Here is a 26,689-nt window from a genome sequence, read left to right as displayed (position 1 = left end):
TTGCTCTTTTCTCGGTTGACCTGAAACCCCCACAGGTGGAAGTGCCAGAGCACTTTGTCTCTGTGCATAATCAACTCTGTGCATAATCAAAAGAGAGGGCAAAATTCAGCCAGTCGTAAAGAAATTGAGTATGCAGATGCCCGCGAGCCGAAGGGGCGCTGAGGCACCCTCCGCGGGCTTGGTGAGGACCCGCGGAGACAGAGAGAGCCCGAAGGGGAGGGCTTTGTATTGCCAAGCTCGACCTTCAAACGCAAACCGCAGAAACTGTCGGTGGCGAGGAAGAGTGGAGACATGGAAATACGCGTCCATCAGGTCTAATGCTGCAGACCAACCCAGAGGACGAACGCACCGGAGGATGCGCTTCTGCGTGAGCATTCTGAACGGCAGCTTGTGCAGGCAGCGGTTCAAAACGCGCAGATCTAGGATTGGCCGTGACCCACCACTCTTTTTGGGCACGATGAAGTGTGGGCTGTAAAACCCGCTCTCCATCTCGGCTGGAGGGAGCGGCTCGATTGCATCCTTCGCCAGGAGGACAGCAATCTCCTCTCGCAAGACAGGGGCGGACAGGGGGCTGACCCTGGTGAATACACACCCGTGACTTGGGGGGCCGTTTCGCGAACTGAATCGCATAGCCGAGTCTGATTGTGCATATGAGCCACCGCGAAGAGCTGGCCCGTGCTAACCAGGCAGGCAGAGCTCTCGCTAATGGACTCATCGCTACAATCGCTGACGTACCAGCAGTGGGGCAGCGCGGAGTGGGTGTGCTGATCCGGGAAGCTCGCGGGTCCCACGGAAAAGCTGGAGGTGAGATATTTGCTCTCACTCCAAACCCGAGCTCCGGAGGGGAGGCTCGAGGGGTGGGAGAAAGGAGACCGTCCTCCCAGCGCTCGTGAGCCACTGGCGAAACGCACCGAATCTGCAAGCTAGAAAGCATAGCGTCCCAGACTGGCAGATTTCGGGCTGTCACATCTGGGGAAGTGAAAAGTGCCCTTTCATAATGTTTTCATGGCAGTAAAAAGTGCCGTTGGAAATGGGGCCCCGCCCTCCAGCGGGGAAAGAGCAAGTTCCCTCTTCTCCAGATGGCCTGTCCCAGGGGCGCTTCGCGGTCCGTTGCCGGACTTAGCGGCGTTCTGGGCAGGGGGGCTGCCTGCTTCCGAGGTGCCCGAGGCGCTCGCTTCGCCGGAGGCGTGTGCGGGGGCGGAGCAGCTCTCGTAGGCGGGCGCCTTCGGCGAGGAGCAGGTATGAATGGCACGGCGGGCGGAGCGGGCTACGGACCGCCGATAAGACATCACCCACCAACTGCTCTCTCACCGCCTTGAATTCCTGGGTGAATTCACAGACAGTGTCGCCGAACCTGGCTGGGGATATGGGGAAGTCAAGAAAGCGGACTTTGTCGACTTTGCGCATATCAGCCAGGGGTGGCGCTCCTGGACCACTAATGTGGACATCGTCCTCCCCAACGCACACGCAGCGGACTCAGTAGTCCGAAGAGCTAAGTCGGCGGCGGTGCGAAGCTCGTAAGCCTGGGTTGGACCCACCCTCGTGCAGCTCGGCCAGCGCCTGCGCTTGGTAGCGCTGGTAGGTGGCTATCGCATGCAAGGCGGAAGCAGCCTGGCCCGCAGCTATGTAAGCTCTAGCTCCGAGGGAGGTAGATAACTTACAGGCTTTGGATGGGAGACGAGGCGGACCCCGCCAAGAAGAGGCGCCGCGCGGATTTACCGCCATCGCGCACTCAACCTGAGGAATCGCCACATACCCCCTGGCTGTTTCACCGTCAAGAGTGGTTAGGGTGGAGGACCACGCAGCACGAGCAGAAAAAGTGCTTTACAAGACCGCGTGAGCCTACTGTGCACCTCCGGGAAGAAGGGAACGCCCCTCTAGTCGGTCCAGCCGCGGAGCTGGGGGATAAACCATCTCCAACCCACGGCCGAAGCAGCCCGGGAAAGCACGGCTAACATGTCCGTTTCAGGATCCGTAGTGACAGCGCTCACCAGCCCGAAGGGGGCGAGCGGGTCTGGATCATCATCGGACAATGAAAGCCCACCCTCCGATGCCGCGGTGGACATCTGGTCTCCGGTGTCATCGGGCGTAAGGGCTACCATCTGTTAGACGGATCGCTTCCCCCGCCCGAAGCTTGGATGGAGCGCTTAGAGGAGCGGGAGGTCCGCGGGCCCGTGGGCGACGGATTATCTCTCGCTGAAACCCTCAGATCTGCCCGAGTGCCCGCTGCAGAGCAGGGGACAACTGGGGTGGTTCGCCCTTTTGCAAAGGCTAACCGCGATCTTGCGCAACAGTCATGGCATCGCAATGACGACATGAACTGCCCGCGAGCAGCGCATTAACATGCTGGACCCCCAGACATGTAACGCAGTGCCCGCGCCCATCATCCGAGGACAGGAAACCACCGCATCCAGAAACGCACAGTCGGAGCGCCGTCCTGATAAGGACGTGCTGCACGACTGTGTTGCTCTTTCTGTGAAGTTGCAACTTTATACGCACCGCTCTGGAGGACCGGACCCAAAGAACGCCAGGCAAGGGAGAAACCCAGCTCGACCGTCTGCCACTGCGTGTACACACTCTGGACCGGGAGAATGCTCTCGTTCGCTCAGAATCGCTGGTCACAGCAGGAGGAACCCTCATCGACTCGATCAGAAAGTCTCTGAAGCGAAAAGGATAGCGTCTGCTGGCGCCAGGTGAGCTTATATACTCAGTTGATTGCTTATGCCGCTCACCTGCGCAGGCTTGCGCTGCCAATTCATTCTTAATTGGCCCGTTCAATACTCTTTCAGACGAGTAGCTTCTGAACCGAACCTCCCAATGCGTGGATTTTACAATCAAATCCACTTATAGTGCTGAAGTTCCCCCCGAAGGGGAACTACAGGTATCTGTTAATTATTAAATTTTACTTTTTTTTTTTTCATTATCCCCATGTAACAAGCAGATGGCCCCAGAATGCTACATTTCTAGAGCACCTCTCCAGCTGAAACTAACACTGGATACCTGAGGTATACTTTTATTTTTATTCTTCAATTTGTCAACTGTAATTCATTAATTTGCCAAAATCTGTGAATTTTTATTATTATTTACCATATTATAAAAAATGGTTTCCAAGCTAGTCATTATCTTTAAATAATCTTTGAAAAAAAGGCTTAACATCAAGTCGTGCTTCTCCAGGATGTCACCTGTATAGCTTTAAATTACACAAGCCATTTATATTTGAATGGATTCTGAATGGCTGTCAGTGTTTTATTATTTATAACATACGAAAAAAATGTTCTCAATGATATAGTTTCACCACATCTTTATGGTCTGACCTCTGCTGTTTTACATGTATTTTACATTCAGAATTATTTTCAGCACAAAGTGTTTAATCTAACACCATTAGTGAGAACAGGACTTTAGTCTTATTTTTCTTATATTTAGAGTTATTTTAAACTGTTGACAATCTCCACTGACTATTTGCTCTGTTTCCCTACAATGGAAACCAAAAGGGATCATTAACTGTTTGGACTGTCATTTTTGGGTGAATTATCACTTTAATAATCACTTTATTTTAGATTTTTGTTTGACTTATTAGTATGATCAGTGTGATTGGAGTCAATAACAAACAAAAAAAAGTAACCATACCTTATCCATCATGGCAAAAATGCGATCCACTCTTTTCTCTGGTGTGTTTTCTTCTTCAGGAAGGTCAACTGTGTTTCCCTTAAAAAACAAAAAAGATATTAGAGTCATTTCAGAGATATTTTGCTCATTAAGCAAATGATTTATGCTCTGACTGTAATTACAGCTGAAATGAAGTGACTTACCACCATCTGATAGATGGCATCAACGATATTGAGCATCTCATCACGAGTGATATAGCCATCGTTATCAAGATCATAAAGCTTGAAGGCCCCTAAAGCGTGTAATAAGAAGTGCAACAGTGAGTGTATGCAGAAATATTATTACACTTTCAGTAAACAGAGCATGAAACACTTAAAACTACTTCTTAAATAGATATTTTTAAATATGTTTAGTTAAAAATGTAATAAAATACATAGTAACATTAATACTATTTTAAATTTAAAATAAAACTGTAGGACTTTTCAAATTTCCTTTGCCAACTAACTGAAATGTAAGAAGCTTAGTAAAATGAATAAAATATATAAAGATATAATTATTAATATTATTCATTATTAATATTATCAGAATGTATATACAGATTAATATTTATATGAATATTACTATAATATATAAAACACGAAGAAAAGACATTTGATGAGCATAAATATATAAAGTATATACAGTCCAAGTCAGTATTATTAGCCACCCTTAGAATTTATTTTTCTTTTTTAAATATTTCCTAAATGATGTTTAACAGGGCAAGGAAATTTTCACAGTATGCCTAAAAATATTTTTTCTTCTGGAGGAAGTCTTGTTTTATTTCGGCTAGAATAAATGCAGTTTTTAATTTAAAAAAAAAAAAAACATTTTAGGGACAAAATCATTAGCCCCTTTAAGCAATTTTTTTTTTTTTTTTTTGATAGTCTACAGAACAAACCATCATTATACAATTATTTGCCAAATCACCCTAACCAGCATAGTTAACCTAATTAACCTAGTTAGGCATTTAAATGTCACTTTAAGCTGTAAAGAAGTGTCTTAAAAATATCTTGTAAAGTATTATTTACCTGTACTGTCACCATGGCAAAGATAAAAGAAATCAGTGATTATAAAAGAGTTATTAAAACCATTATGATTAGAAATATGTTGAAAAAAATCTTCTCTCCGTTAAACAGAAATTAAGGTAAAACTTAAACAGAGTAGGGAATATTTCAGGGGGGCTAATAATTCTGAGTTCAACTGTATAACCATTTTCATAATGTTTTTTTTTTTCTTTTTTTTTAACCTCCAATGCTTTAAAAACATGTATTGTACCATATTTATAGAAACTGTATAGCATACATATTTCCACATTTCACATTCACATTCCACTCAGCATAATAGAAACCCTGAAAAAGCAGCACTGTAAATAATGTTGAACTTCTTACATTTCATTTCTAGCAATTATAAATTGAAAAGCATAGTTAGCAGAGCGAGGACATCTTATCAGCTTATCAGCACTGCAACGAATGATGGATGCAGGATCCAGAGATAAAGGCTTGCTTTGTATGAGCCCAAAAATTGCACAGCAATTATAACAGTGAGGAGTGACTCTTTCATCTTGCCATCTATGGTTTTGTCTTTACTACAGGACTCCTGGATGTCTCACCCATACAGTCCTACTTCATTCCTCTCATAAAGAGGCAATCCTAAAACTCCTAGTGCAAACAAAGGTCAGTGCCTGGGGTGAAGACAGTGGAAGAGGAGGTACCCAAAACATATTTGTGAAAGCATCTGTTTAATTTCAGAGAGGAAATTACTTTGGTGTTTAAAGTTGAGCCACTTTTTCTTTTGATGAACTTTACTAAGCCCAATGGCCTCAAAATATTTCATGCCACACCACATTTTGGCATTTGATAATAAAATATGAAACCAAGTGACATGTTTTTCGAAAGAAACTAATATTTCATAAAATACAGCGACTTGGAAGTAAAGTTATATACAATACTAAAATCCTAAAATAACCTAAACTTAAATGTGAATGTATATAAAAGCTTTATGAAGATTATTATTATTATTATTATTATTATTATTATTATTATTATTATTATTATTATTATTATTATTATTATTATGTATTTTAAATGGCACACCTCAAAAAAACTAAAACAGAAAATCTATTTAAAACAACTAATACTTTTTGTTTTACATAACCTATGTAGGGACGTATAAAAATAAAATAAAATTATTTTAAATTATATCCAATACTAAAATTCTAAAATAACCAAAGCGTAAATGTTAATGTATGAAAGCTAAATAAAGATATTTTTAAAAAAGCACACCTCAAAATAACTCAAACAGAAAATCTATAACATTCTATATTATATAAAAATCTAAAGCATTTTGTATATTTTTGGGCTTGGTGTATTTTACATCGCAAATGCAGAAATGGTGAATTTTAATGCTTCTAATACTTAATGAATTACTAATCAACTTAATGTCATTTTTTTTATTTGAATCTCACATGAATGAGCTTTTATTAATCAAAGACTTGCTTACAGCGAAGCTTTTCATCCAAAGTCCCACGTGAGGTCACAGACAGAGCCTGAATGAACTCAGAGAACTCAATTCGTCCATCCTGTAGAAGAAAAAAAAACAGAAATTAAATTACCAATAAATTGTTTAGCCACCAAAAATACAAAAAACCTTTCAATATAAGTTAATATTATCATTAAATGTATTATTCTGTTTAAAATTTATTCCCACACATCTAATGTAATCTTCAAATCTAATGCATTCCTACAAATCTAATCTAATGCATTTTAACACAACCATCTGTGTGTGTTAAGACAAGATTGTAAATTAGCTAAAAGGGAATGCTAAAAGAAAAGATGCTGTAAAAACTTAGTTTGTCCATGGTAACTAATGCACTAATTTTAAAGTAGATAGGCTTATTGTAAAGTGTTAGCCAGAGGCTCTCTGTTGATTGGCAGGGTAAAATGGGCCAGTGGGCTGCTATTCTTGTCCCACCCTCTGCTCTTCCTCAGGGCTACATGCTGCCACTTTTAACCATTACATGACACATTCTGCTGTTAAATATCCAAAGACATTTGCAAAGAAAAATGTTAAATATGAAAAAACTACCAGCTTTGAATGTTATTACTCGATTAAATGGGCATTATCAGTGGTTATCAGCTGATAGATATGGGCAAGTAGGGGCCTTATGCGCCTACTAGTAGGCTCAAAAGGCTGTTTTCATTCATCCACATGGGTAATCAGCTATATTAATATAGAAGACTCCACATCCAGCTTTTACATTACTGTGATGGTTGGGTTTAAAGTTAGGTTGGGGTAGACGTGAATAAAATACAATTAATAGGAAATTTAATAAATAATATAAATAATTCTTGTTAACTTTCACCCACAGCCGTATGTGGTCTATAGCTGATTAAACATGTGGATGAATGCCTTCTGCACCTACTAGACGGCCACTATATCTATCAGCTGATAACCACTGATAATGCCAATTCATTTGAGTAATAACATTCGAAGCGGGTGAAATAATATTAATAAACACATACACATTATCCCACACATAGGCTTCTAGTGCATTTTAACATGTAGTGCACTAAAAGAACAGATGCCGTTGGAACTTGGAATGTTGTTGGAATGCTGTTGGTTTGTTAAAAAGTAATAACTTGAATTGAAAAATGAATTGTGCAAATAAAAGTGCAATAACATTATTAAACACACACATGTAGTTTCTGAACAGTTTTGATCACAGTTAGAAATGAACACATAAACTTCAGCAGAAATCATAAATCAGTGAAAGATGACAAAGCCTTCATTCCTTTGCATAATCTGGAGGACACACTGATGTGCTTCCCCAGGGAACTGATGGGCATTAACCAGCTCGCAAATATGCTCCAAATTATTTGCAAAGAGGTAGCTATATGTTATAAATCTATTAGATATGCCTGTGCCATTTGCACACACACGATCTCTCTCTCACACAAGTGCCCTCTCTGTCTGCATGACTGATGGTTCAGTGCAGAGACTAGGGGACAATTGAAAAAAAAATACAAAATTGGTCAAGTGCTGCACTGCAAAAAAGCAAAACTAGTTTTTACTACACAGTAAATTCATTAGTGTTTAATTTCAAGTGTAGTGGTAATTCAGAGTAAAGTGTTAAAATTCTAGAGTTAGATAAAGATAAAATGACCCTCTCAGTGTTAGAAGCTGATTTGCCTCCTTGTCATAAAGAGTTACATGTATCTAACACTAGTACAGTGTTGACTACTACATCTGGGATTTTAGGCAGCAATATCCCTGGAGGATTTTTTCAGGAGTTTTTAACCATCGTTATACATGCGTTAGTTTGAAATATCTCACAAAAAAGCATATTTTTTCATATTTATTTTGTTCTGTACTAGCTACACTAAAACTAAAGAAAATAAAGCTGTTTTAAAACTGCTCTGTTTGGTTAAAAAACAAGAAAATACGTTTTCTGACTATTTTGAATTGTTTTCCTTAAACATTAACCAAATAGTTAATAAATTGTTGCCGATATTAAACAAGATATATTATTATTTCTGTGCAGTGTTGAAAATTTTACTTACGAGCACATAACACTGAGTGGTGTTCATATGAACATTTGTGGTGTTAATATTTTACACTATAAGAGTTTGCTAATTAACACTCTCTGAATGTTGATAATGTTAACTCTTTCATAAGTTATTTTAACACTTTTATAGTGGTCCCTATATAAACTAAGGGAGTGTTAATTTGAACTCTAGGGTAGTTAAATCTACTATATAAAATTTGCAGTGTAGGCTATAACTTGGCAAATGACCATGACCTATAGTGTATTAAAGGATTTTTTTATGCACTTACATACAACACACACATGCACCTATAGTTGACCTGTAATCTGTAAGTCATTTACTATGTAGAAAAATTATATTGATCCTTCAGCAAATGTTAACTAACTGCATATAGTAGTGGTATGATATTTTCAGATCAAATAAATAGCTAAGATTGTAATGCCATTCACTGACTATATTATTGCTCAATTGAAGAAAAATGCATAAATTAATCAACATAACCAACACAAGCTGTTTCTGAGAAAACAAAACATGATTGCTAGCACCCTTCACTAGACATTCCACTTTGAAACTGCTGTGAAACTTCTTAAAAAATAAAAGCCATGTATTTTTCTTGAGCTTTGGTTAACTTAATGATCGAAGTTTTGTGTACTGTAGCTTTAAAAAACATACAAAACCTTCCTTAAAACTTCAAATTGTAAAACATTTTAATGTGCTTGTTTAAACCCTGCTGTATGATTCATGACTAGGCACTGTGTATTCTGTCATCTTCAGATGGAGCTGGTGGGCATAAGGGAGCTCTGAAGAGGCACTTACAATGACAACAAAATGATCCCACCAAGCATTGTTCTACTAATAAGCTTTAACACACAAGTGACCCTGACTGATTAGCAGTTTATTTCTTTTTGCAATATATTGTCTCAGACTGAACTGTTCTTGACCTGCAGAGAACAAAATAGCATGTAAAACTGTAATTATGCTTGTCAGCAACTAGACTATATCAAGGGCTCATTCTAGACAAGCAGGGAGAAAAATCTATTAAAAAGCATTCACTGCCCTGCATTTTCACAGATGACTTTGCGCTATAGCATAACATATGATACATTATTTTAGCTGGTAAAGAAACAAGGGTTTAAAAGGTTTAAAAACACATTTTAACACATTATAAACACATTTGAATTTTATTACTAAACCTACACTGTAGACCCGTTTATTAAAGGTTCACGACACCCTGGAGTTAAAAAATTGTAACAGATTTGTGTGTGCTGAACATCAGTTAAGACAACGTTAACTTTAATAGTGGGGAAGCTTTAATAGTACCTGTTAGCTTTAATAGTGGGGAAAACTGGATAATTTTGAGCGTTTGTCAGCTAATTTTATCTTTTGAGATTAAAATAATTTTTGGGTCGGGATAAAAATGATGTACTGCGAATCTGCTAGTGGAGTGATTCTCATTATTATTTATAGTAGAGTTTTCTTATCCTATGAGAAGACCCTGCTTCTTAATTATTCATGAGAGCAAATGCTTTCCAAAGGCAAGGCAGACCTGCAAAGCTGTAAGACCCAATGACTGGGTAAGACCGTGTCTGTGTATGACACGGGTTGTATGTATTTGTTTCTGTTATCCACAGGGTTTCTTGCGTGGCTTTCCCTGCGATTCTGTCAGGGCCGATACAGCAAAGCTGTTGGTTTGCAGCAAGCATTTTTGTCAAGAAAGCTGTATGAGAATTGGAGAATGTCGTACTTTGTCTTTTATCAGTTGAGTTCGTTACCATTCAGACACATCGCCTACATTAGTGCTGCTGTGTTCGCCTATGTTTAAAATCCTCCAGATTACTGGCAAAGCTAATGGTTGGAACAGACAACACGAGACCTGCTGCACTGCTATGCACTGTGTCTTCATTCAGACCCGGGGATTCAGGAGAGAAGTCCTCCTCATTTATAGTATTTAGCATAGACATGATTATCTTTATGATGATATAACAAATTGTGGTTATATGTATATGAAATTATGAATAACAAATGTAGAAGGACACTAAATTACTTACTGTTTATTTCTTTGCATTTTAACTTTGTAAACTATAAAATCTTGGGTCTTTTCATGGTTTGTGTCTCATTTTGTGAGCCAACTGACAACAGTTGTTCGCTCCCCTCTTTTCCCCCTGCTGGCCATGCCCACTCCTCCCTCAGCTCACAGAGATCCACACCCATCTTAGAGCATTTTTAGGAAAAATTCTGAGGTAGATTTGAACTTTACTGAGCTAAAGTTGGTTTTGTATTCACACAATACCAATAGCTGTTTTTCCATCGAAAAATGCGAACTTCATGAGCAAAACTAGATTATCACATAAAAGACGTGCGAATGAAGCAGCTTTTCAATCCAACGAGTCAAAGCTAACAAAATCGTCACTTCCTGCTTAACTGCCGCCAAATATCAACAGTGAAAACTGAATTTGCTGCAGTAGGAAAATCTGTATCAATCTTTTCTTCATCTGCCTCAGAAGGCAAATCCTGCCATGAAGTGCACGCGCAGTGGCATTTGAAGGTTTCAGACACGGAGAACAGATGCTCTTGATTCTGAAGGTCATTAATAATATAATAACACTGATACTTAAACGGTAAGGCATTTTAAAAATGACCAAAACAAGATTTCAGATGTTTTATAATGTGCTCAGCCTGCTGGTTTGTCTGTTCACACACATTTTTTATCATCACATGATCTCTTATAACAAAATCACATGACCTTTTTTAATACGCATGCTGGAGTTTGTGCGGTAAAAGTGTTTCCATCGTAGTTTATGTGCATCTTTTCCTATGAAATGAAAAGTTTTTTATGCGTATTTTCAAAATTTATGCGCATCTTGGCGTGACCATCAACCATTTTTTCATGATCATATGCGCATGGGATGGAAACATAGCTAATGACAACCTCTGACATGCTCCCTATATTGTTTACCATGCTGCATTGAATATTCGGTCTGAATTAGCATGTAAGTATGGCTTAGTAATAAGTGTCATTCATACACTCCACTGGCCAACCACTAAGCATACACTTTAGGACAAAGGGCTTGAGAGAGTAAGACCAGCGATCCTTGCATGCATGAAATATTGCACATTATGACAAGTTTTGCTTGCTACACAACTGAAAACGTGCTAGGTATAATACAGTTTTTGTTCCGAATTGTAGCATTAAAAGTACTATAAAGGTTTCAAAATGGTCTAGTGGTGTCATCTGTAAGGTGTGTTCGTGATTTCAGACTGTGTTTTCAGAGATATTATGCTAACAGATAGCATTTTGGCAGATCACCTACTGCACTTTCAAATGAGCTTGTAATCTTACACAGCCACATGCCTTAAAATATGCTTGTTCACTTAAGTATGGTTAATTTGTATTGCTGTTAAACTATTTCCTGGTTAATTATAATCACAACTCAGATTCTTCAATGTGACTACTGCATATTCGCACAATGCGATACGCTGTAAAAAATTATCAGTGTAGTTAATTCAAAATTTACTCAAAGTTAATTCTACTCATTGGAAAAGAGTTTTAAACTCGACGTTGCAGGTAATTAGTTAATTAAATACCTCATCACTTCAACTTAAATGGAGTAAGATCACAGTATTCATATAGATTAGTTTTTTAGCTCAAATAGTTTGTAGCAATCGGTTTCCTCAAACGGTTTGAGTTGCCTTAACTTATTGAGTTTTACAGTACTCAGTTGGTTTGAGTTCTCTTCATTATTGGGGTTTACTGTGCTCAAATTGATTTGTTTACTCAAATGGATTAAGTCTACAGCACTCATTATGATTAGTTTTTGAACTTAAATGGTTTGTTACAATCGCTTTCCTTAAATAGTTTGAGTTACCTTAACTTTTTGGATTTTACAGTGTGTCGATGCTACAATTTAGCCCTAATATAGGTATCAGAGTAGTAAATATTTTATCAGATTTGAACTGTTTCAATAGAGACCATAGAAAAAAACATAACTCACATATAAATAATAACAGAAAATAATAAATATACAAATACAAAAACAAATTATTGAACAAAAATCTAATTAATTTTACAATTATTTTTATTATTTACATGTAACTGAGAATACAATAGCTAATGCTAAATTATCTTGTTTGCTGATGGAACATGAATCAAGCTTAAACTACTACCTTTATTAGAAATCTTTCCAAATTCCCTTCTGTAGACCTGTATCTAGCATGCATTTCATTTAAACACAGACCACAAGATCTCATTAAACCAAATTGTTGCATTTCCTATTCACCTCAGGCAAACTCTAGGTGACTGAATTTCTTGCCACCCTTCCATATAAGTCACATTAGTGAAGTGTATTTGCTTTCACTGTCTCATGTAGTCTGTCATGGAGAACAATAACAAAAGTTACTGGTACTGCCCTACAATGCTTCCACTATTTCAGGCACTACGTTTTGGACGACTGCCATTTATACCACCTTTTATCTCACTTTTAATGATGCTTTTCATTGTGGTCTGACTAGTTTTCCACAACATAAAACATTACCTTCTTGTCTGCACTTGCTTTTTATATTATCTGTCTGAAATGTTACATGGTCATAATGGTTTAGTATTTCTTTGAAACTGCACACAGCGATCAAGCCAGGTTTGGCTCATCATTAAGGATATATTAGCCCTGTTAGTAACAGATGCAAAAACTACACTATTTATATAAATCACATGTATTTCATTAAACAAATCGGTAGCGAATGTGTGATGCTATTGTGTAAGTATGGACTAAAATAGATTTTAAATATATTATTATTCAATATATTAGCTCACTAATGATATTTTGGGTATTGATTCTATTTTTAAACGTCTCTTTCATGTTTACCAGGCCTGCATCGGATCTAAATTCAATGAACGATAATAGTGTTAAATACTAATGCAACAAAATGTTTTCTATTTTGAAAAACTTTAAATTGAAACATATGAAAGTAAGTGGTTGTTTAACTGGCTGAAGAATAGAGTAAATGCTCTAGTAACTTAACAAGCAGTGTACTGTATATATGATGTGAATAAAGCACATGATCCAATTATACTAAAAATATAATTATTACTATAGTATTATTATCACAAAACAAAAAAAAATATTTTGCTAATATATAAATTAAATGATAAATTGTGAATCATGACAAGTGCACTGCACAACTGGCACCGTGCAAACCATAGTGGAAAAGCGCATTTGAATTTAGCAGCTGATCACTTGTGCTGAATGTTCTAATCACACTGGAGTGATTGTATGCTCCAGGAAGCAGCCTAGATTGATCACACATTGATATTACATTTCAAATTTGCAAAAATGTGAAGTCCTTCCACTTTGCTTTCAAATGGCAGCACACTATACTTTGCTGCAATGTTCCAACACATGGTTTTTATGATCAGAGTGAAATTTATGCACATGCTTTTCATTCACTTGCTTTCCTGCTTGCAGATACTGTAAGTCTAGTAACATACTGTAGGTTTGTGCATTCATTGATACTTGTGTGTCACATTACAAAAGTGGATGTACAGCATGATTAAACTAAGGTACCAGGTCTTGACAAATTTAAAACACAAGAAACACACTCTTTCCTTGTGAAAAAGGTAATGTAGCTCAGCTGACCACTTGATTGAATTACTGAAAACATATTTTAATATCTGGTGCAAAGGGCCTGAAAGTGTTCAAGACATTACTGAAGCTTTTTGCAAGAGCAGACAAATGCCCTCTCCAGAACCATCCTCATGAGCCTCCAACTGAAATAAATCTGAGATTACCACAAAGAGCAAATAAAGGCCAAGTCTAATGCATCTCACTACCAACAGCGGTACCCTTCAAAATCTGTAAATGAACACAGGGGCTTGTTTGAATGTGTGTGTGATCTCTGAAAGTAGTTTGACTGCCAGACAAGTCTTATCTGGCAAGGCTAACTGGCTCCTAATCACATTACAGATTGCTTAGATAACACAATAGGGCTATTTAATGAATAATTAATAATGGGAACCAAGTCTCAATTCACAAGAGAGATGGAATAATTAACCTTTCACCTTCCATACATATACATACGTGCAAAACTTGAAGTCTCTCACTGTCTCCTACCAACATCGGCAACTGCCTTCAGTCTAGGAAACCTTATAAATGATTTATATACACTGCAAAAAATATCTGTTAATTAGCAGTTGCCAATAGTTTGCAATTCATGGGGGGTTTCAGTTTATTTATGCTTTTGAATTGCATTATGGAACCTTGATCTCTGATACAAACAACTTTAGATGTTGAAAATTTAAGATTTGATGGCTATGTTAGTAGTTTTTTTTATTATATGGGATAGTCATATAAATTGTGGTACAAAAACAGTTAAGTTGCCAATTGAATGAGTTGCCAGTACTGCTATATTACAGATTTTTACATATTGTTTTTTACATACTAAATTTCTTTTACAAAATATTGTTTCAAGCGACAAAAAGAAACCATTTGTTAAACTGCATAGTAAATTTTAAAAAGCAAAAGTTGCCAAAGCAGAGATAAAGCTCCCGAAATGCAATTCAAAAGTGTAAATAAAACACCTGTCAATTGCAAATATGCTAAGAAAAGTGATTAATTCAAACTACTCGTGTGTTTCCATAAGGCAAAACAGTAAAAAAGAAAAAGAAAAAAAAATTAAGATAAAACTTCCAGTGAGGCAGAATTAGTAGTATACCAATGGCATTTCATGCACTAGTTAACAAAGAGGTGTTTTCGAATCACTGTATGCTTTGTAAAATTGCGAACCTTTATGAGAGACATCATTATGGCACTTAAACTATTTTACGTTCTGTCAGTTTACTGGTTAATTCATACATGTTCAGTCGTTAAAAAAAAGTATGATTTTAAAAAGAAGGCGTGGCACCCAACACTGCCTCTAAACCCAACCGTCATTGGGGATGAGCAACTCAAACTAAATTGTACAAATAAGATTGTACAAATTCATATGAATTAGCCACTAAATCAAAAAACTATGAATGGCATTGAGATTGTGTTGGTTATACATACTGTATACATACTGTATAACCAACCTAATCTAGTTCAGGGTTAAAGGGTCATGAAACCACCCTCCTTCATTTCAAGTCTACCTCTGATTTTTTTTTCCAAAAACGCTCCAAGATGGGCATGGAGCGCTGTGAGCAGAGGGAAGAGTGGGCATGGCCGGCAGAGCAGGGGAAAAAGAGGGGAGCGAAGTGAACAACTGTCAGTTGGCTCACCAGCTCAAGACAAAAACAGACACAAAATGTAAGTAGACCCATGATTTTGTAGTTTACAAAGGAAAAATGCAAAGAAATAAGCAATTTAAAGCTCTGCAACATATATGATAGGTTATTCTTAATTTCATATAATATAGTCTACACACAACCACAATTTGTTATATTCTTATAAAGATAATTATGTTCATATAAACACTGAATGAGGAGGACTTCTCTCCTGAATCCCTGAGTCTAAATGCAGACACAGTGGATAGCAGTACAGCAGGTCCCTGCTATTTAAACCATTAACCCTGTCAGCAATCTGTAGGATTTTAAACATAGGTGAACACAGTAGCAAGGATATAGGCGATATGGCTGAATGGTAATGAACTCAACCGATAAAAGACGAAGTCCGCCATTCTCCAACTCTCGTACAGCTCTCCCGACAAAAATGCACACAAATGTACACAAACAGGTTGGCTATATCAGTGGCCCTGACAGCATCGCGTGGAAAGCCATGAAACAAACCCAGTGGATCATGAAAACAAACACATACGACCCTTTATGAATGACTAAATACTGTGTGCCGTGAGCGGCTGCACTCACATAGCTTGGCCGGTCTGTCACAAGAAAGCACATGCTCCCATGAATAATTAAGAAGCAAGGTCTTCTCATAGGATAAGAAAACTCACTATGAGTAATAATGAGAAACAGACACATCATCTCACACCACAATTGAAGCTAACAGGTGCTAACATTGTCTTAACTGATGCTTAACACTGCCGTTAAAATCTTTAAAAAAAAGTACTTTAAACGTGAGTGTTTTAAACATAAACAGCCTAAAGTTAAATCAGTGTTCCTGTCATTGATGAAATACTTTCCACCACCTCCCAAAAGACGATTCAACAGTTTGTTGAAGTTGTGTTCCCATTAGTAAGTTTGGATCACTACATTTTAAATGACTGTCTGTTGAATTAAAGAGTGTCACGTCCAGCTTGTTTACTTCAAACAGGGAGACAATACCACTTTGGTGCGAAGCCTCATAGAGTATAAGAAAGTCATGTGTCTAGTTTAGTTTCATGTGTCATGGAAAAGTAAAAAAAATCTAATCAAATATAAACAAGGACTCTCTTTTAAAAGTTTTGTTTAGTCAATTGTGTAGTTTATGTTATATTATTAGGGCTTCCATCACCAAGACAATCTACTAGTCAACAACAAAAGAAGAAAGAGAGTGAGAGAGAGGAGAGAGAGAGAGAGAAAGAAATAAACAATTAAATCAAATGAGACAGACAGAATGTCTCCAACCCTAAAGAAAATCTTTTGTATAAAACCATAACAAAGTTGCACTTTACCTTGTTCTCATCAAAAACATTGAAGACGAATGAGGCGAACTTGGTGGGGTCACCGAAGGGGAAGAACTGCTTGTAGATCTTCTGGAAGCCTGCAGCATCAAGCTGACCACTTGGACAGTCTTTTATGAAGCCCTTATACCTGCAGGAGAGGAACAAAAATAGTTTATTATAATGTCATGTACTGTCTTTGTTATCTCTTGTATTTATGAAAACCTTTTTTTTATTTGAAGAACTTATCTTATCACTTTTTCATCCACAATTTGTTTATGTTTTGCAATTTTCTTTCTTCCAATTGGGAATTTATAGTCATTATTATTTATATTTGACTATATTTATTTATTTGTATTATTATTTATATTTGACTATATTTATATTTACTACATTTATACTCATTTGTAATTTGAAGTTTTAAACTGTAAGATATAAAACCACAGAAATAAATCTTTTTAAAAATCTTTTACATTCTTTTTTTTTTTAACCCATTTTGTTATTGAAGACGCAGTGAAAATTTTTCAACATATTAAAACATACAACTGAACAGTATATCCGTGAGTAGAGAACTTGACTTATCTTCATGCTAACCAAACTTGCGTACTGTATGCCTTAATAATCTGCCTCCTCCTTCATGAGATATCTGAAGTCTGTTTTCTCTCTGGCAGTTAGAAATAATTCATAGCTACATCTGTCAACTTCCTGGACCCCACAGAGACTTGAGATTTGACAATGAAACTTATACAAAATTAAAGTTAGTAGGTGTCCCCTGTATGATATGCTAATCAGAACTTCTCATTACTAAGCAAAAAATAAAAACTTTAACGTTTCCTTTTTTCTATAGAATTTGGTGGCACAGTGGTTTGGTGGACAGCACTGTCATCTCAAGAAGGTCGCTGGTTCGAGTCCTTGCTGGACCAGTTGGCATTTCTGTGTGAAGTTTGCATGTTTTTCCCGTGTTGGTATGGGTTTCCTCTGGGTGCTCTGATTTTCCCTACAGTCCAAAGACATGCTCTATTGGTAAATTGGATGAACTTAATTGGCTGTAGTGTATGAGTGTGTGTGTGTGTGTGTGTGTGTGTGTGTGTGTGTGTGTGTGTGTGTGTGTGTGATTGTGAGATTGTTTGTGTGTTTCCCAGAACTGGGTTGCAGCAGGAAGGGCATCTGCTGTGTAAAACATATGCTGGATATTGATAGTTCATTCCACTTTTGTATGCTTTCATCTGTTGTGTTTGTGATGTCTGGAAGAAATCAGGGGAAAAAACTATAATAATTTATAATAAAGCACATAGTTTTGAAGCACATAGTAAAATGTATTATGTGTACAACTCTTTGTTAATGGATGCTACCAAATACTGCAGCATAGTAAACACTGTGACGTTAGTGTAAACTGTGGTGCATCATGATGGTGTATAATTATAGCGTAGAAAACTGAAGCCTATTGAATAATTTATTTATTACTACAGTATAATCACTATGACAGTTTAATTCAAGTACTTATCTATAGCATTCTTTCAAACACTATAGTATAGTTTTTTTTTTTATGTAACAATAGCTTATACAGCATCTACCACCTAGAACACAGGCAAATATTTTAGTTCAGTAGAAAACTTGGCGCTATTCATGATCATGCCCAACATATGTGCTTATTTTCTATTTATGTTTCCTTTGAATTATAGTATAAATTACAAAAATACAGACTTTGCTTTATGTCTCCCATTCAGTTTTTTTTTACTTCCTGCCCTCCATCTGAATTTCATGCATCATCACATGATTGCAAAAAACCTATCACAAGCCCCGTCCTCTCATGGAAATATATTGTACCAGAAGGCCATGTATCTGAACAAAATGCTTAATAAGAAATGTCTTTTAGATTTACAAAAATATAGATGGCGCTCTTTGGTGAATTTGCCATTCCAAACATACAACAAAACATAGTCTTCCGCTGTGTCCGAAACCGCATAAGTGCGCATCCCATGTACGCTGTGCTATCCCATTATGCCCCACGAGAGAATTCATAAATGTGAGTAAAGTGACGCAAATGACGCAGTTACTGTAGGTCACATGATGTTGACTAAATGGCGGATGTAGTACATCCAAACTCCATTCATACTGCTCACATTCATGCTGTATAGAACGTACTTTCTAACGACAGAGTTGTACGTTTAAATTCAAACACAGTACTAACATTAATCACAGTACAGACACTCTTTTTCATACTTTCTGGCTTTGTCCAGCGCTAAGCACTTTTTGGGCATACATTTTTAAATCAATTTCTGAATGCTTTCTTTTGGATATCGAGCCTTGACCCCTAGTAGCATTATTTGGACTTAACCCTAAATGCTTCCTTATCATCTACATAATCAAATACACTTCCCTTTTGTTTAATATTTGTAAAAGACTTATAACACTGAATAGGAACAATCCCTCCCCACCCAGTTACGTACATTGGATGCATGAAACATAATACTGAAAAATTTGACATTATTTGGCAACCCTTCCTCTTACACTTTAAAATTAAATATAATAAATATATAAATAAATATGTGTATATGTATGCAAGTATACAGCTGAACTATTCTTAGTTATGAATGGAGAGTGTTTTTCCATATTATTATTCTTTTTATTCATTTATTTTCTATTGCTGTGCCCTTTGCATATTTTTATTTATATATTTTCTGTATTGTTGTTTGGCCTAATATGTGTTACTTTTATCTATAATGTTATTTATTTCTTTCTGATAATTATTATATACATTCTTTTATTTGTTTTGTGTTTTTCCCTTAATGCAAGAATATGTAACTGTATTACTTTATTCAGAGAAAAAGAAAATGTGAGCATATTGTGTTCTGCAGCTACATTGGAGCAGTTAATGTCTAATGATTCTATGTATCTGATGCTGTGGCTCTCAGACTAATACATTTCAATAAAAAACAAAGTTAAACTAAAACATGTAGGTTAAGGAATGTATTTCCAATAAGCCTGGAATGAGACTTCTTATCCACAATTCTATAGTGGGACCATAGACAAAGACCATAAAATATCCTTAAAGGGATATTGGTGTAACCCACATAGTTATAATCTCAACTCAAATGTCACTGTTGGTGTTATGTCCTGATTTGCCGTTTTTTCGGTGGTCTTTTGCTCAAACAAGATTTACACAAGAATGAAACAGTGTGTCATTTCCCTTTACTGAACCCTTATTAGTCAACTAAGCCTAGGTATATGTAGTTTTCCATGCTATGGCACCTTTAAATTTATAACCACTTATGCAAGTTCATTTAAGCAGACTTTCAATGCAGCTCAGCTTATCGCACTCTGGGAATCCATGCTGTTATATGTGATGTGACTGTAAAGGGGTCTAACCCCTATCTCAGCCCAACACACTCAGCTTTGACTTACATGCTTAAACTCTCAATGGAGATTCAGAGAGATTTAAGTCATAAGCCTCTCTTTTACTTAGTTGTCTCTCCCACTTCCTGATGATAAGAGGGAGGAACTTCCTTTTTCTAAGGAAAGAAGACACTATAACATGGGCGGCAGGTTAAGAGCAAGGTCATATGTGTCTGTTTGCATACCCCAGCTTGTTTTGGACTGACACCAATTTTGGCGACATTTTGAGACATACAGTAAGACCCTCTGTGCTACCCCAGTGCTAAATCGGTACATTTGACAACAAATGAATACCCCTCAACAACAGATGAAATGAACCTAGTCAATTCTGCAGCTCAACAAGTAGATCTACTGTACAGCTGGTTTACTTGTCAGACCAACTGTTAAGTGTCCAATACCTAATCTAAAACAAGCCAACAGACTGCTAAGGTCAGCATCGAAAACAATAAATGCTCTTAATTTAGACTCATGTGATATTTTTGGTCTTGCATTTAGATGTGTGCAAATGCTAGGAACAGGAAACCCATAATGCTAATTATTTAGCATTTCAAATGTTTCAGCATTTCATATGGGTCTGTTTGCATACCTCAATTTAGAGTTTCAAATGATTTTGGATTTCTGTTTGCATATCCCAATTTGGTTTGAACTGACACCAATTTTGACGTCTGTTTTACAATATTTGTGTTACAAAAATTATTTAGCATTTTTAATTATTTAGCATTTCATTTGGGTCAGTTTGCATACCACAATTTAGCATTTCAAATTATTCAGCATTTTAAATGATTTAGCATTTCATATGGGTATGTTTGCATACCTCAATTTGGTTTAGACCAGTGGTTCTCAAACTTTGGTACGTGTACCACTAGTGGTACGCGGGCTTATTTCTAGTGGTTCGCGGAGGAAACACTGAGTAACAGAACAAAAAATTAATAAAATTTTAATCATTTGATGCGTACGATAACACCAATGTGATTAGTATTGGCTGTTTTCTAAAGCCTATGATCAAAGCGTTGTGCTTAGAATGTTTACTTTAGTGCATCACGTCATCAGCTGCTAAAAATCTATTCAATTGGCGCAGAACTAGAGAAAGGGGTGCATGGTGCTTGCAGAGCAGATACTGTACGGGCTAAAGCAGTGTTCCCCAACCCTTGGGCCACAGACCGGCACCGGTCAATAGATCAACTGGTTCCGGACCGCACAAAAAAAATCATTAATTATTTCAGTTTTATTTATAATCTGAGTCTAAACAATCATTTATTATGAAAAATCTTTTATTTTCATCATCTCGGTCACTTGAGTGCCAAAATTTAACCCACAGGCTAGCAAAATGTGTAAGAACTGCAGCACGAAGTGCTTGCGTATTCCAGCCCCCAGTTGAAAACATCTTATCTTTTCAGAATGCCGCACCGCGAGTCAAGTGATAAAAACTGATTGATCAGCTTCATATTTTGTATGGAATATAATTTCATTGAATAAATATGACTTTGCCTCGTTTTCGAACCGTGGAGTGCTGTAGCTGCTTAATTTGACCAACTACGCTTTATTTCAATACTAGTCATTATAGTGGTACTTGAAGAGGCTTTTTTTTTCTGAGGAGGTACTTGGTAAAAAAAGTTAAAAAGGTAAAAAAAGTTTGAGAAAAGTTTGAGTTTTGGTTTAGACTAATACAAAACCTTTGGGATCAGTGTTCTACAATATTTCTGTTTTACAAAATACAACATATACAATACAGCGACATGATTTACAATATTTGCAATGTACTTAGACATTTTGTGTATTACGACTAAATGTTTACGGGATTTTTGTTCCAGTAGGGATAAAACTATAAATTCTGTGAAACAAGTTTAAACAACATAGCATTTACAAGCAAGGTAAAATTCATGGTTGCTTCAGCAAATGCATTTGATTTTCAAACCGAAGCTGAATTTTAGCATTTATATTGACCTAATTTCATTCTTTTCAATCTAAATGAAATCATTCAAGCTATGTGATCAGGGTGATGTGGCATGTTTATTTCATAAGCATCAGATTTGTTCTGTTACCATAATTGCACAAACATACAGAGATTCATACAGAGAAACATACAGAGATTCTCTTTCAATTGCTTATTTTCTTTGTTTTAAAGAGCAGACTAAACATTCAAGTATTTACAAGTTCTGAGTTTTACATTTCATACATCATTACAGCCTCTTACTTAAGTGTATGTTACCTTATTTCTCTGTACTTGTGCATGCAGTAGCTCTCTGTTTTGGTTTTCAATCCAATCAAGTGTTTACATGTACAGTTTCTATGAGGATGTAAACACTTTATACTAGTTGGAATCTTGTAATCATAGTAATTATGGCATAAAACACATAAAGGCTTTTCACACTGTGCTTAACCTCAGGTAATCATCACAAGTGGTGTTAGCACCGCATTTTATCTGGGGTTATAAAAAATAAACAAAAAATGGAGTACGTTTAGTTCTGCATTTGGGGTGTTAACTCTGCATTCAGTTTAAAACAGAGTTTTCCTGCTGGATGCTTTAGGAAAAGACAGCCAATCAGATATTGAGCAGCAAGGCTCATGTCATTTCAGTAATAGCAGCACGTAAGAGTTATGTGTTAAAAGATTGAAAGTGTGTAAACTGTGATGAGGAGATGAAAAGATGCCATACTTTGCTGACCACTTTAATACACTTGTACATTTGTCTTTGTTTTTATTGTCATTGTGCGTTTTATGAGGTGTAAAACAACTAAAGACCTTTGAGGCAATTTTTTTTTAAATAACTGGGGAGATGTGATGGGCAACACAATATCTCAGTGGTTAGCACTGTCCTCTCAGCAAGAAGGTCGCCTTTCTCCCCATGTTCGCATGGGTTTCCTCCGAGTACTCTGGTTTCCCTCACAGTCCAAAGACATGCGTTATAGATGAATTAACTAAATTGGCCATAGTGTGTGTGTGTGTGTGTGCATGTGAGAGTGTATGGATGCTTTCCAGTACTGGGTTGCAGCTGGAAGGGTGTCCGCTGTGTAAAACATATGCTGGATAAGTTGGTAGTTCATTCCACTGTGGCAACCCCTGATGAACAAAGGGACTAAGCCAAAGGAAAATGAATGAATGAATGAATGTATGGGGAAATGTGGGAAAGGCAGTATAAACAGGTTTCCTGCTATTCATCAAACAGTGAAAGTGACACCAAATATTTAAAAATAATAATAGTAATATGCTAATTAGAATGTTAAGTTGGGCTTTGTGTAAGTGTGTGAAACATCTGTCAAAGAATACCCAGAATATACAGTTAACCACAGGAATAGCATAAGAAGTGTAAAACATGAGATTGCAGATAACGTTCGAGGTTACTAAAGTAACCCTTCGTTCCCCGAGGAGGGGAACGGAAGCACTATAAGTGGATTTGATTGTAAAATCCACGCATTGGGAGGTTCGGTTCAGAAGCTACTCGTCTGAAAGAGTATTGAACGGGCCAATTAAGAATGAATTGGCAGCGCAAGCCTGCGCAGGTGAGCGGCATAAGCAATCAACTGAGTATATAAGCTCACCTGGCGCAGCAGACGCTATCCTTTTTAAGCTGAAGAGACTTTCAACAGCTAAGGGACAGTCATTATGGCGACGGAGTATAGTGCTTCCGTTCCCCTCCTCGGGGAACGAAGGGTTACTTTAGTAACCTCGAACGTTCCCCTTCGGGGGGAACTTCAGCACTATAAGTGGATTTGATTGTAAAATCCACGCATTGGGAGCCCATTGAAAGCGCCATAATGACTGCACCTTACCAACACCCCCGATGAGGAGATAGTCAAGCAAGCGTGACGCACCCACATCATGGGGGGCGCGGTCCTCCAACGTGTCCCTGGCCCTAATTTATCCTACTTCAACAGAAGTTTTACGGATTTATATATATTTTTTGGGAGTCGTGAGCATCTAGATAATTCTAGGAAAATACGACAGTACGTTGGGAAGCGTGCAATCCCGATAGGGAGGACGCTGCGGAGGCCATCCGTTACCCAAGGGGGGATAAATGGCAGAATTTACATATGGACTAGCCCTAAAAAGGGGGAGTACGCATAGCAAAAGAGTGGTTAGCGGGGAGGGAAGACACGGGTCCGCCCAGGGGGGGGGGACTTAACCGTGGCTGAATAAGCATATGGGATCGCCTAGTGGGGACCACGCATAGCAGGCACCTTTACCCAAAACGCGGGCTGACCAGCGGGCAGACCTACAACGTAGTGGGCCAGCAAGTGACTCCTCCGCTGAGTCAGTGCTGGGGGCCACGGAGGAATCTGCAGGGCTCACCTGATGGGGAACTTTACTGACAGATAAAAAGGCGCACGTATCTCCGTGTTAGGGAAAATGGCGCAGCAAGCGTGTTTCAACACCCTACCGAATTGTTTCCTCAATCACCAAGGGTTACCTAATACCCTTGAGGAAACCGGCTCCACTCGCAGATTGTAAAACCTTGCAAATGTGTTGGGTGTCACCCAGCCCGCAGCTCTACAGATGTCTGTTAGAGGGGCGCCGCGTGCGCGCGCTCGAGAGGATGCGAAGCTCCGAGTGGAGTGCGCACGCGCTCTCGGGGGACGCGGCTCATCTCGGCTCTGATAGTGAAAGAAAGGCATCCACAACCTAGTGGGAACTTATTTCGGTACGGCACTTCCCTGCTGCCGACCGCTATAACAGACGAAGAGCTGCTCAGATGATCTAAAGTCTGAGTGCGGTCCGGATAATACGCAAAACGCGAACTGGACAATAAATAAGGGCTGGGTCTGCCTCCTCCGAGGGCAGCGCTTGCAGGCTCACTACCTCGTATTAAAATGGAGTGGTAGGAACCTTGGGCACATATCGCGGGCGGGGTCTCATACGTGAGAGAAGCCAGCCCAATTACAGGCACGAGTCACTGACCGAAAAATGCCTCCGGGTCCCCGACCCTCTAATCGATATCAACGCGACCAGCAGAGCTGTCTTCAGGGACAGAAATACACTGAGTCGAGGATTGAAGGGATCTGACGCGGCTTGCGAGATCCTAAGAGGGCATGAGAGGGGGCGGGGTGGATTAATTCGCTTAACGCCCCTGAGGAACCGGATGATGAGGTTATGCGTTCCCACGGTGCTGCCAGCCACAGCGTTATGAGAGCGGAGATGGCAGCCACGTAACCTTGAGTGTGGAGGGCGACAGCCTGCTCTCCAACTTCTCTCGGCGTAAAGAAAGCACAACGCTGATCTGGCAAATTACGGGGGTCTTCTCAGCGAGAGACACACCATTCAGTGAATAGACTTCACGTCAGGGCATAGGCGCGCTCGGGGAGGGGGCTCTAGCCCGAGTGACGGTATTTGCCACCGCAATCGGAGGTTACCTAAGTCTTCCTCGCGTCTAAAAATCTCTTCAAAGATCGGCGAGGGTGCCAGGCGAAGGGACTGCCAGGGGAGGGCTATCGCGAGGGAGAGCTCTGACATCCAGGTCCGGTTGAGCCAGAGGGGCGCAACCAGCAACCTGTTCCTCGTCCTCCCTGACCATGCACAGTAACTGCGCGAGCAGGCTCACTGGGGGAAACGCGTATTGCGCGTGCCCCGAGGCCAGCTGTAAGCCAGTGCATCCGTGCCGAGAGCACTCGGTCAGGGAAAGAACAACTGGCAATGAGCGATCTCGGGGGAAGCAACAGATCGATCTGGGCTTCCCCGAATCGCGCCCATATCAGCTGAACAGACTCGGGGTGGAGTCTCCATTCTCCAGGATGCAAGGCTGCCGTGAGAGCGCATCGGCTGCACGGTTGAGCTTGCCTGAATATGAATGGCGTGCAGCGATTTCAGCCGCGGATGACTCCAGAGGAGCAGACGGCGGGCGAGCTGAGACATGCGGCGAGAGCGCATACCCCCTATACGGCTGATATACGCCACCGCCACCGTACTGTCCGTCCTGACCAGCACGTGTTGCCGCTCCAACACCGGAAAAAACGGTGGAGAGCGGGGAACACTGCCAACAGCTCCAGGCGATATGCCAATGCAACTGGGTACCTTTCCACAGGTCCGCAGCCGCATGCCCGCAACGCACAGCCCCCCAGCCCGTGTTGGAAGCGTCTGCTGAAACGACAACAAGACTGGACGCCTGTTCTAGAGACACCCAGGCCTGTAGGAACGAGGGGTCGCTCCAAGGGCTGAGGGCGCGGCGACACATCGCAGTAACAGAGACTCGGTGTGCGCGCGCGTGCCATGCGCGTCTGGGGACTCGATCGTGAAGCCAGTGCTGAAGTGGTCTCATATAGAATAATCCGAGCGGCATGAAGCGGCTGCGGATGCCATATGCCCCAGGAGCCTCTGAAATAGTTTCAGTGGGACCACTATTTTACTGTCGAGCTCTCTCACACAGTACAGCATCAGCTGAGCGCGCTCTCCGGAGAGGCGCGCTGCCATGGTGACCGAGTCCAGCTCCAGCCCGAGAGAAGAGATCCTCTGCACGGGGGCGAGTTTGCTCTTTTCTCGGTTGACCTGAAACCCCCACAGGTGGAAGTGCCAGAGCACTTTGTCTCTGTGCATAATCAACTCTGTGC

General features: G+C 39.3%; 1 protein-coding gene across 3 annotated transcripts in view; it reads right to left on the bottom strand.

Moving 5' to 3' along the window:
• ncs1b (neuronal calcium sensor 1b) overlaps positions 1–26,689 on the bottom strand; it is an 88,716-nt gene that overhangs the window by 11,445 nt on the left and 50,582 nt on the right. For 2 of the 3 annotated variants that reach the window (XM_087263335.1, NM_001020514.2), the window contains 4 exon segments: positions 16,767–16,905; positions 6,145–6,223; positions 3,810–3,898; positions 3,628–3,705 (listed from right to left, as the gene is read on the bottom strand). In XM_087263335.1, coding sequence (XP_087119461.1) covers positions 3,628–3,705; positions 3,810–3,898; positions 6,145–6,223; positions 16,767–16,905 — 385 coding nt within the window. 3 annotated transcript variants of the gene reach the window in all.

This window comes from Danio rerio, chromosome 8, assembly GCF_052040795.2.
Source record: "Danio rerio strain M-AB ecotype USA chromosome 8, GRCz13ab, whole genome shotgun sequence".
Lineage (NCBI taxonomy): Eukaryota > Metazoa > Chordata > Actinopteri > Cypriniformes > Danionidae > Danio > Danio rerio.
Note: the sequence above shows the minus strand (reverse complement) of the source record. Positions and strands in the feature narration are given on the sequence as shown.